General features: G+C 49.1%; 1 protein-coding gene across 1 annotated transcript; it reads right to left on the reverse strand.

Annotated features, from left to right (window-relative positions):
• Positions 1-1,348: 1,348 nt before the first annotated feature.
• Positions 1,349-11,323, reverse strand: chp (leucine rich repeat containing G protein-coupled receptor chaoptin). Its single transcript, XM_087345984.1, has 16 exons — positions 10,061-11,323; positions 9,642-9,888; positions 9,373-9,543; positions 8,361-8,827; positions 7,388-7,698; positions 6,936-7,155; positions 6,068-6,292; positions 5,545-5,841; positions 5,142-5,465; positions 4,633-4,917; positions 3,590-3,916; positions 3,240-3,392; positions 2,840-2,965; positions 2,641-2,754; positions 2,304-2,539; positions 1,349-1,847 (listed from the first exon to the last, which is right to left on the reverse strand). Exons 1-16 carry the CDS (start codon positions 10,061-10,063, stop codon positions 1,583-1,585), a joined length of 3,771 nt encoding a protein of 1,256 aa, XP_087202110.1. The 5' UTR covers positions 10,064-11,323; the 3' UTR covers positions 1,349-1,582.
• Positions 11,324-11,798: the final 475 nt, after the last annotated feature.

Here is an 11,798-nt window from a genome sequence, read left to right on the forward strand (position 1 = left end):
CGAGTGTGAAGATGTTTGTATTTCTCATCTCTGCTACGCGTGCTACACGTTTCGCCCACCTTATCGTCTTTGATTTGATAATTCGAATGATACTTCGAGAGCTGTCTCGTATTTACAACGGTTGAACGTACGTAGGCCTGTAAAAACTTCATCTGTTAACGTTAGATTAGATTAGAAAATGGATCACTCACACTCATTGCAGGGAACTTCGTGTCAAAACTTATCTGCCCTTCTACTGAGTTCGTTTCCAGTCAGAAATGCCCCATAAACATTGGTCCTGTTCTCAACGATTACTTATCTGTGGATGTTTTTAATTCAAGATAACCCGAACCTCACGTGGAGCATTGCAAATTCGATGTCGTTACTCTCTTCTGTTTAATTTGGATTCATACACAGTGAAACCCAACATACGAAGGCGCAGGGGCTGCTAGGTCAGTTGACCTTAATGGCTGTGTGACGTTTGAGGCTAATTCCATATCAGAGAGATTTGAGTGCCTCAAAAGGCTTTGGAAAACTTTTATCAGAGAAGGCCACTTCTCGAACTGCAGTGTGCCACCAAATTGGTTAAAACCCATGATAATTAATGCCCTATTTTCCGTACGTAACTTTCACCTGACTGGAGACGAAAGTCGCTCGACATGTTGGTACCAGCACAGGTCACGTGTCGTAAGTCGGCTGGCTTCTCATTGCCTGCAGTGACCCAATCGCGGGATTCCCTGACCACGGCGACTTACGATGATTTCGAAGAACACGACCTACCGTATCTTTGGCCATTCTCATCTTCTGAGTTGTGAATCTGTGGTCTTGTAGATGGTTACCGACGTCTCGGAGAAACGTGTCGCATCAAGGTGCTTATACCCCCAGAAGTCTGCACGGCGCCTAAACCACGACAATCGACATTCCCGCCTCAAGACGTGCGTATCGTTTGAAAGAATTGAGAGCGCCGTGTCCATTCGGTGACTTCTCCGACACCTGTGCAAGGCGGGTCAGTCTAACGCGTGTCTGTAGGCGTTCTGTTCACTTCTGGCGTTTGAATAGCCGATTTCGAAAGCTGAGCTCGGCTTAATTTAAATTTAATCACGTACTGTGTATCAGCCAATTGAAGAAATGTGTATTTTTGGAATAATGTTCATGCAAATTATGACAAACTGGATAATTTATATTTAAATTATACAGTGTGTTTTGTCTTTCGTACATTTTTTTCATCACACATCTCACATTTTAGATTCATGGAGTAGGTCTTCAACGAAGATGTATCAGGCTTCTGATTAGATAATTTCCTGGAATATAAAAAGGGTGAAAAGACCGGGTGGATCCAGCCGTAGACGTTCATATTTTAAAGAAATGCGAGGGTGTTCACTGGGTTCATTTCTCTCAGAACTGTAGGAGTAAGCTTACATTTTTCATGATCTCGGTATTTGCTTGAAACCAAAATTCGACAGTCATGCTATATATAATTGTTATCTCGAAGTTTTTTTCTGTCATATTCGGTTAACAATTAATGTTTTCTGCTGTGGGCCTTGTATCATGTGTTATAAGACGTAATCCTTTACGCGGCAGGCCTGCATGTGTGGCGAACATCCTATAAGGGTCTGTCGGGAACGCCGTGTCCAAGGATCCTGATGACGGTGGAGCCAATGACGGCGACCTCAAGCACCCAGGACGGCCTCGTGGCGGGGCTACCTGACCCCCAGCCGCACTCCACCTCCGACTTGAGCACCTCAATCAGCGACTCGTTGTTGTGGTTCTCGCATCGAGCCTCGCGCAGGTCGTCGTCCTCAAGGCACTCCCGCCTGCCCTCCGGACACAGGTACTGCCTTTTTTTACGTAGCCACACCTCTATCCACCTGCAACAGAAGAGAGCTGTTCCTCGGGAAACCGCATTATCGGGCCGCGGGTGCCTCTCACGACGTCGCGATACGTCAGAAATTGTCCCTTGCATTACAAGTGTTAGCACAGGTCACGTAAATAAATGTAATGCGTATTTAATGTGATATATTATTCATTTTTTAAAAAAATCTTGTCGTTATACAAATGTGCGTGCTTTCAGACTAAGGTCCAGTAACATTAAAGCTACCCTAGACCACTCCACACGGTGGAATGTGATGTCAGGTGATCGTGGCGGCTAGTGAAGTGGCCATCTGCGGCCGACCCATGTGTTTTAGTAATGTCATGCGACGTAGACCAGACAGGAATATGTGGGTGGGGGTGGGGGGGGTGGAGAAGGACTCTGTCTTGTCACAGTGGTCGATGTGCAACCCAAATGAAAGATTTGTTTCCTGTCTTCAGTTCGGTTTAATTACCCCAGTTGGCAGTCGCACGTCCATCTGTTTCCCTCGAGCTGCAGTTCCGTGGTGAACATCTTACGGGGAACTCCCGGGAACTCTCCTGTGTTTGGGTTCCCCAGGGACTGGAGCGAATTGTTCCTCACATCTATACTCAGGTTTCGAACCCAGCTCGTTTGCTCGAAAAGCGACCTGGGCAGTGTCTTCACACTTGTGTTGCGAAGAGTGAAGTGTAGGCTGGGGCTTCGCACACCCTGAAACACGCGCACTGCTCAGTTTAAGCTCTGTCATTCGACGGTGTTTTATCTTAGCTGTTGAAGTGAATCGAGATATCGCATCGTGTGCTTTTACTCACTTTAAAGAGGCTTTGTGGGACGGACTCCAGTCTCTCGCCGCTGATGGTGATATTTCGGACTTTGTTCGGTAGAGCGCCCGACAGCTCTTTCTCAAGGTCACTCTCCTCCAGAACCTGTGCAAGTCAGTTCGTGTTATTGCCGTGGCTTCCTACGGGTCTCTCACTCTCTGGTGTAGGCCTACGTCTTTAATGTACCTACTTGTATGTGCAGATTCCTCAGACCAGAGTTCTGCTGAATTCTCTGTGGTATGTTGAAATCGCGAACATCGGAATACGGACTTATATACAGCGTTCTGAGTGACGTCATCCTACTGAGTGCACCGTGCTGAAACATTAAGAGGGCAACGATATTCAAAATTAAACTTTTTGTTTTGCAACGTCGAATGATAAGTCCATGGGCCAGAATTCGAGATGAACTGTACTGAGAAACGAACGAATTGAATAATCTCAGCACACGGGCGTTGGCACTCCTCGACATTGTAAGAAGTTACGAACTTCGATACGGGTCATGTTCATGTTTTGTTTTTTCGCGTACTAAACTAGACAGGAGACGTATTTCCAGGCTGATACGTGGATAATTCTATGCGAATTTACTTCACCTCAAAGTAGATGAGTTCGAGGTGTCGGATGTCCAGTGACTGAAGGTTTTCTATGGCTCCTTGGAAACTGGCGTTGCTCAGAGTTGTAATGGGGTTGGCCGCAAGTTCCAGGTGTCTGAGGCGAGGCAAAGAGCGCGCTGCTGATGGTACTGTCTGTAACAAGTGACGGTCAAAACAGTGTTGCGTAGTTTGGGTACAGAGAATGAAAGATGCGTCAGATTACAATTCCAAATGAATATACGCCTTTTATAGGAGCCATTGAGACATTTCTTGTGGACCAGAATGAAGTTTCTTCGTTAACCTTTTTTTTACTATATAGGCGAGCAATGCACAACTCGCGAAAGACGTACTTGCAGCTGGTTGTAGGACACATCAAGCCGCTGCAGCGAGGCCAAGCTGCTGGCCATCTCGATGGGGACATCCTGGATGTGGTTGTGTGCCAGGCACAGGGTACGAAGTGCCGGGAGCGTCAGCTCGGGTACAGAGCCCAGCGAGGCGTTGCGGAGATGCAGCTGCAGCAGGGAGCTCTCGAGGCCCTTGAAACTGCGACCTCGAGGGTCCAGAACAACCTCCGAGTTGTGACTCAAGTCCAGGAACGACAGGCGGCCGAGGGTCGAGAAGGCCGAGTCATCGATCCGTAACAGACGGTTGTGCGAGATGTCCAACCGCATCAGCGACTGAAAGAGCATCCAGGGTGTGATTAGATCTGCTCACTTGAGTTCACCCAGGTCAGGTACCGGGTTAGAGGTCAACCCCCCCCCCCCTCAAACACACACACAAACAGCTGACAACGTCTCTCGGCGTTTATTATCATTTCTAGAGCTACGATGGGCAGAGTGCCCGGAGAACATGTTTTGTTCATCGCAAACCCCACTTTTACTGTCTGGTAGTTGAACCCAGGAGTCTGAAGGTGGGGTCATGAACTACAGCACCTGCGTACTATGTGTAGCGTGTTTATTGAAGATACATTTACTTCTTGGCATAAAGGAAATTGCCAAAGTTACGTGTTTTGGGAGATTTTGTGTTGTCCTGAGAGATTTTATGAATGTGTAGGGTCTACAGAAAACCACGACGAACACAGTTTAGGTTAACCGGTCCGGAACGGGGAAATAGCATCCGGCCCATAGCGAAGTCTGCGGCAATGGTTTGCGTTTATGCTCTGGATGAAGTCCTTCGTAAAACCTCGGTGAGTCCTGTGTATTAACCCTGTCTTGATGGAAGAAGATAGGGAGATACACGTTTTGGGCTCTTTTAACGAAGGTAGTTCGCGTCACTGGATCTGTTCGCTCTGTTTGAGGACAGAGACAAGGCCAGCTACCGAAACGTCGTGCATCTCGTTGTCTAGACAGTGCTGTGGTTACAATACCTGTCAACTAGTCATCGCGTTGCATACCTTAAACCGCGATAAGACGTCGGGGCTGCTGAGGGACGCGATGGAGTTCGACGACAGGTCGAGTTCACGCAGAGTGGCCGCAGCCGCGGGTCTCAGGCTGGACAGCGGGAGGTCGGGGAACTGGTTATGGGCCAGCGCGAGCCGTTCCATCCCTCCGTCGCTGAAGAGCGCGTCGGGCAGAGAGCGCAGTTTGTTGTGAGACGCGTCTAGTACACGCAGGCCCGAGGTGGGCCTGAACACTTCCGCGGGGATGTTGGCAAGCTTGTTGTGTGAAAGGATCAGCACCTGCGGATGTCAACATGAACATTTCGCGATGTTACTGAAGGAACTTTGGCTAAATGTGGCGTTAGAGATCTTCAGCAAAACCGATAAGGTTAAATGTTACGTCGGTTTTACTTTTTTTTTAAAAAAAACTTATATCCTTATCAGTTTACACTCAGGTGTCCTGAGTTGTCGCTTACAGCCCCACGCGCGTCAGATTGATCTGGAGGTAAATCGACAACGCCAACCTGAAGGTTCCTCGTGTTGCGGAAGACGTCGTATTCAAGCTCCGCCAGCTCGTTGTCGCCGAGGTCCAACCACTGCAGGTGCGGCATACCGCCGAACACCTCGCGGGTGGCGTTGCTCAGGCGGTTGTGGGACAGGTGCAGGTGTGTTAGGGAGCGTTCCGCCGGTCTCAAGTAGTTCCGCACCACCCGCGTTATGTTGTTGTACGACAGGTCCAGCACCCTGACGTTCGACACCTCGCCGCCGCGACCCTTCGTGGCGTTCGGCTCCAGGAGCTGCAGGGCGTTGTGACTCACGTTCAGACGGAAGGACGAGAGCGTGCCAACCTGCGGACACGTACAGCGCCGTGCAGTGTTATTCCCTGTAGACACAGAGCTCGTAAGTGGTCGCTTGACAGACGCTCACCTGATCCAGCATTGAGAAGTCGAGAGACTGCAGCTTGTTGTACGCGAGGTTAAGCAGTTCGAGCTCGGGCAAGTTCTGGAAGGCCTCGTCGGAGATGTCCCTCAACTTGTTCCCGCGCAGGTCCAGTCTCGTGAGCCGGTCCATGTTCATAAAGGCTCGTCGGTCGATGCGCGCGATCTTGTTGTCCTCCAGGCGTAGTTCCTCCAGTGACGGCAGGTCCACGAACGTGTGCATGTTGACGGACTCAAGGCTGTTGAATGAGAGGTGAAGCTCCTCCAGGGCGACGTGGATAACGCCCTGGAATGCAATGGAGAGCTCTACTTTTAATCGGTCCGACTACGCAACATTCCATTTTATAATTTTGTTGTCGTTCTGTTTCGACTTAATTCGTCATTTTCGGACCTGTATTACATTAGTACTTGCTATTTTTTTTTATAAACAAATCATTTTATCGGTGGATTGTCGTGCGCCTCAGCTTCGCTCAGAAGTTCCGCTGTCCTCCACGAGCTGTGCGCGGTTTTACCTGAAAAGTTCCCTTTTGCACGGCGTCGATCTGGTTATGCTGCAGTTCCAGGACCCGGAGACGCTTCAGGAAGTGGAAAGACGTCTCAGGCACGGACCTCAGTCTGTTGTTGCTCAAGTCCAGGTGCTGGACAATCGTCAGAGGTCGCATGGCCTCGGCTGGAACGCTGCTAAGAGAAGCCGCCAAACCATGGGACACCTTCAGCGTCTCCAGTGAATGCCCGACCTGCGACAGGGAAACTATATTTACCTAACAGAAGTTAATTAGTGAAAAAAGAATAAAAAATGACTGGACTTCGAAGTGAGATGTTCGCCAAGTTCCGGATTTTAATTCGACCCGGAGACGACTATCGTGACTGAGAATTTCCGTCGCTTTCCTCAGCCCCTCCAGGCATATTGCGGGATAGTACTTTGCTCCAGGACACGGCTGCTTCGTCCCACATCCGTTCCTTGTTTAACGCTGTTTAGTCTGACGGCGCCGTTAAACAAACCACAGATAAATGAAGTAGAAAATATGGATTGGAGAACATGTGGAAGTTAGTGATCGCGGGCTGAGTTAAGGCACTTTTTAGTATTGTCTCAGAGGGACTGAGGAAAAAATATATATAGCTGGTCTCCAGGCTCAAATTTGAGCCCGAACAGAACCTGCTGAAGCCAATTATCATCAGAGTTGAAAATTACGCTGTGAATGTGGGGTCAGGCCGAACGTCTGTTGCACAATTTGTCATTCGACCATTCCCCGTTGGAATTTTAATTGACATCGACGACCTCTCATGGACTAGTTTCCACAGAGTTCTAACCCAAGGGAGTGCAAAGACAGACCCATTGAGGCTGTCATCATCTCCGTGAACCTCGCAGGAAAGACTCACGTCTGTGAACGCCTCATTCTCGAGTTGACTGATCACATTCTCGGAGAGGTCGAGCGTCTTGAGGCCCCGCACATGGCGGAACGCGTTGTTCTTGATGACCCCCAGGTCGCTGTTGGTCACTCGCAGTTCCTCCAGGTCCACGCCGAACTCCTCGAAGTCTTCGGGTGACAAGTGCGGCCGTGGCAAGCGACTCAGCGACGCGAACCTCAGGTTGCGCATCCTACAACATAAGTCGTAAATTGCGACATGAACTTGCCACAGAGGACATCGGAAGTTGTTCTTGAGACTGGGTGGAGGAATTGCGGACAAGACATCGTGGACTACTACTCCCGTCTCTGATCTGCTGAAATCCAGGAGATGCAGATTCGGCTGGAAGATGTTGATGGAGTCGGAGGGACCAGTTGGTTGAAGCACCTGGCCTGGAACAATTTTGGCAGAGACTGAATTTATACCTGCGGAGATCCTGTAGCGATGTGATGCCCATTTCTGGGCCGCTCAGGTCCAGGCGGTAAAGGGAATACTGAAAGCCCTTGAGAGTGTCCGAGGAGCTGATGGTTGCCAATCTGTTGCCTTGTAGTGTGAGCGTGCGCAGAAAGTCGAAGTCGGAGAGCAGTTGGCGGGGAAAGTCGGTGAGGTTGTTGGATCCCAGGTCTAACGCCTGCAGAGTTGCCTCCAGACCTGCAAACGCTCCTTCGGGCAGGTTGGTTAGGCCGCAACCCCGAATCGATAGATCGCGGATACGAGCGTCCCTGAACGCGTCAGACTAAAACAGTACCAATTATTGTGACGTCAGTTTCACGGAATTTTGTGATCGTTTGTTTTTTGGGGGTTTGGAAAAGTTGCCACTTGAGGCGCAGCGTGCAAATTTAGGTGGAAATCATGTAAAAATGGAGAATGTAGGGACTCGGATCTTCTGTCAGCCACTCTTAATGCAATGTCGATTCCTGCGCATGTCGACATTCTGCTCAGTTGAAATGCAACGCGTGTGATATTTTCGTGCTGAAAAACTCGACTTCTGAGAACCAGTGTAACATCGGTAAATGTAAATCCACGGTGACGTCAGACAGAGATTAAAAGAACCACAACAACAATTTAGATAGTTCGCTTTTACGCGGAGTTGAATCCAGATTGAGTGTAATTTTCGCGACCTGGTTAGGTTAGGATCTCACCTACGTTCAAAGTAAGTTTATTTAGGGCTTATCTAACGACGCTGAAAATATCTCAGATTATTTACAGTCGAATGATGAGAATTTTAATGAAATTTAATTTGGAAAGTGTGTGCAATGTAGCGGTCGTGGCCGAATTTAAGGTACTGTGACGTCGTTTACCAAGAGGGACTGAGAAAACCCGGCTGAGATTCGAACCTGCGTCCTCCCGTATACAAAGCAGGAATGCTGACCATTTGAGTGACCACGGAATCTTTACCTCTATCGTGACGAGAGGGTTGCCGTCTAGAGACGTTTTGTTGAGAATGTCGAAGTGCTGGAAGGCCCTAGACGGCAGAAGTTCGATCTTATTAAAGTCCAGGCTGAGTGTGTCCAGAGACAGGGGAGCTCCCGACGCCTGGTGCTCTGAATGTAGCCTCTCGATGTTGTTGCTGGCTAGGTCCAGTGTTTTGAGCGTGCGCAGTGTCCCGACCTGCTGGTAGGGCACGCTGTTTAGCTGGTTGTCTGCCAGCAGGAGCCTCGACAGACGGGAAGGGCCAGAGCGAAACACGTCGAGGTTCAGTTCCGCCAAGTGGTTAGTGCGAAGATCGAGTATCTCCAGGAGTGTTAGTGAGCTGAACGCTTCGGCGGGGAGTGAGCGAAGCGCGTTGTCCGCCAGGATGAGCGTCTGCAGCGAGTTCTCCAACCCTCGCCAGTTCTCCGTCGCCAGTTCTCCGATGTCATTTCCTGCGCCCACAAAATGACACACACACTGATGAAGAGGAGATTCTGTCGCCCGTATGTGAACTGTTACCTGGAATGTCTCAAAAGCTAAGCTAATGCCTGTAGCTCTGGCGGTGTGGAGTCGAATGTGAGGATGATTACTGATTAACGTATCTGAAAGGCTGTGGTCTAGTTTAAGGTACCATCTCGGAACTTTCCGTGAGGAAATGACGAAGCCCGCGAATATTCCCAGTGAGGACGGATCGGTCGAGATTTGAACTCGAAACCTGCCGAATACGAAAGAGTGATATCCAGAGAGGGCGACGTTTCGGAGTTAGTACTAGTGTTTATGTTTGGCCCTGCTTGGAAAGAGCTACAAAGATTTGAAACCCGAGTTGTCGGAAGCGCCGTTAAGTAAAGCAAGAACGTAGAAGGAGAGTTTTTATTCTCTCTCTTATCGCAATGGAATTGAAATCTGTCCGTTCTATGATGGGACTCAACTCCCGTGAGTGCGAATTCCTGACGACTGGCGACAGTTGTCTGTCGCTCGTGAGCTGAGAGGCGCTGACCTGTGAGGTCCAGGAGCCGAAGTTTCTGGAGCTGCCTCAAGGCCCTGCTGGGCACATCGGTCAGGTCGTTGTACTGAAGTTTCAGCTCCCACAAGGAGCGCTCCAGTCCAAAGAACGCCTCGTCTGGGACTGTAGGCAGCAGGTTCCGACTGATCTCGAGGCGGTACAGTCCTGCAGACAGACAGAGTCTGGCGTGAGAGCCCGTCACCCCGCGTAGCCACGAGAACCATCCTTGCTGTACTCGGTGAAGTACCGTCAGGGTCACGAACCTGTTCCCTGCAGGAAGTAGGGCTCGACGGAGCTCAACCCGTTGTTCTCCAGGTGCAGCATGAACACCTTGGAGCTGTTGATAGCGGGTGGGATTCGGAGCAGGGGCACGTCCTCACAGAAGACGAGCCCCAGGTCGGGCAACGATTTGGAGCAACTGCATAGGGGGTTGAACACGCAGGGTGGGTAGAGGGCAGCACCGGCCACCGTCATCAGGACGTACCCAAACTGTACCAGCATCAGCAGAACCTGCACACGTCCACATTTTATGACAACCTCCGATCACGTGACTTTGCACAGGAATTTCACTCACAGCGGTTAACTGCGAAACGGTGTCAGTGAATCTTTCACCGTCATGACAACTCTGGTCAATGTTTTTTTTTTTGAGACTCGAAGAGGATTTTGTTTTGAGGCAACTTACCATTGCGGAGGCTGGCACGCTGCACGATGTTCAGATGTCAACTGAAGAAGACACCAGCTCGCTCTTCCGTCACTGCACGGCTTCGCCGTTAATGCGATTTCCCTGTCCTCCCTCCGCGGCGGAAGGAAGCCCTGGTGACCGGTCCGTTGTCTGTCTTATGTCTTCTTAATTCAAATTGAACGAAAGGTTGTAATAAGTAGATCGGGTATGACGGCAGTTTTAAACGGATTCTTACCTTTTTACGGTGTGAACAGTCTGGCGTTGTTAAGGAATATTCAGGACGATTTAAAAATCCGATCGAATGTCCGTCACGTCGCCTGCCACCAAATCGACTCGCAAAATCATGTTTTATTTATACTAATTTAAACCCAACACAAACGCACTGTAAATAAAATAATTCGTGCTATATGCCGTACCCATCCTAATATTAAGAATACGCAACTGAATTTGAAGCTTTCCATTCTTCAATCTTGATTATATTCGTCTCCTGTTCAGCAAAATGTATCTTTGGTTATTTGCAGACTGGACTTCTACTGTAGACGTTATGTGGCTCGCATTTAGGAACTTCGTAACTTCTTAGATTCTTCGCTGATATTTACGTGATTCTAGGAGATGTTGAATGAGATAAATTGGTTATGAATAGTGAGTAGGTAAGGGTTTGGAAGGAATCGGTCGTTGTGACTTTGAAGGCGTAACCCAGGCATTCATCTGGGTAAACTGACGAAAACCATGAACACTCTAAGTAGGGGTAGGCAGTAACTCGGGACTAGATTTGAACCAGTCACTTCCGCTGTGCTGTCTGCGTTCGTTATTCAGCCCACCGCCCCCTTAAGTAATAGGAATTACGTGTAAGCCAGGCCAGCACTTGAAGTGTTTCAAGTAAACTCGGACTGAAGCTTCTTTCATTAAAAGAGGAACCAGTGACAACCATCAGCGTCAACAATTACTTGCATGCGGGGTTTATATTATTCTAAGAACAAATGCATTGTTTCTCTGACAGCTTTGTTCGTTTATGCTTTATAATAAACACGCGTTGGGCTGGCTAGGATTCTGTTTTATTATTATTTAGTGTTCTGTCTGAGGACAGGTCCATATGAACAGGATCCTTCCATCCTTTTCTCGGACTGGGACCTGTTCATATACGTTCTTGGCAGATGATCCAGAAGTGGTTTGCCATTGCCTTCTTCTGTGTGTGAATGGAGTAATTGTTGGGATGCCACGGAGGAAAACTCCGTGTTGCCTAGACCACGGCCTTGCCCAACACAAGTTATAAATTCGGGCACCGCCGGGAATCGAACCCGAGACCCCCAGGATTACAAGGCCAGCGTTCTGACCGCTAGACCACCTCATCTTATTATTATTTAGTGTTCTGTCTGACGACAGGTCCATATGAACAGGATCCTTCCATCCTTTTCTCGGACTGGGACAAGTTCATATACGTTCTTGGCAGATGATCCACAAGTGGTTTGCCATTGCCTTCTTCTGTGTGTGAATGGAGTAATTGTTGGGATGCCACGGAGGAAAACTCCGTGTTGCCTAGACCACGGCCTTGCCCAACACAAGTTATAAATTCGAACCCGAGACCCCAGGATTACAAGGCCAGCGTTCTAACCGCTAGACCTCCGCGGCGGTCTAGGATTCTGTACGACCAACCAATTCGATCAAGGCTTCCGTGGATTCTCTCGGCTCGGCAGCAAATGCTGAGTTGATACCCAGATTCCACACATTAATATCAGAG

The sequence above is a fragment of the Zootermopsis nevadensis genome, unplaced genomic scaffold, assembly GCF_977971745.1.
Source record: "Zootermopsis nevadensis isolate Lab colony 2312 unplaced genomic scaffold, Znev_1.0 Znev_ptg000010l, whole genome shotgun sequence".
In the NCBI taxonomy this organism is placed as follows: Eukaryota; Metazoa; Arthropoda; class Insecta; order Blattodea; family Termopsidae; genus Zootermopsis; species Zootermopsis nevadensis.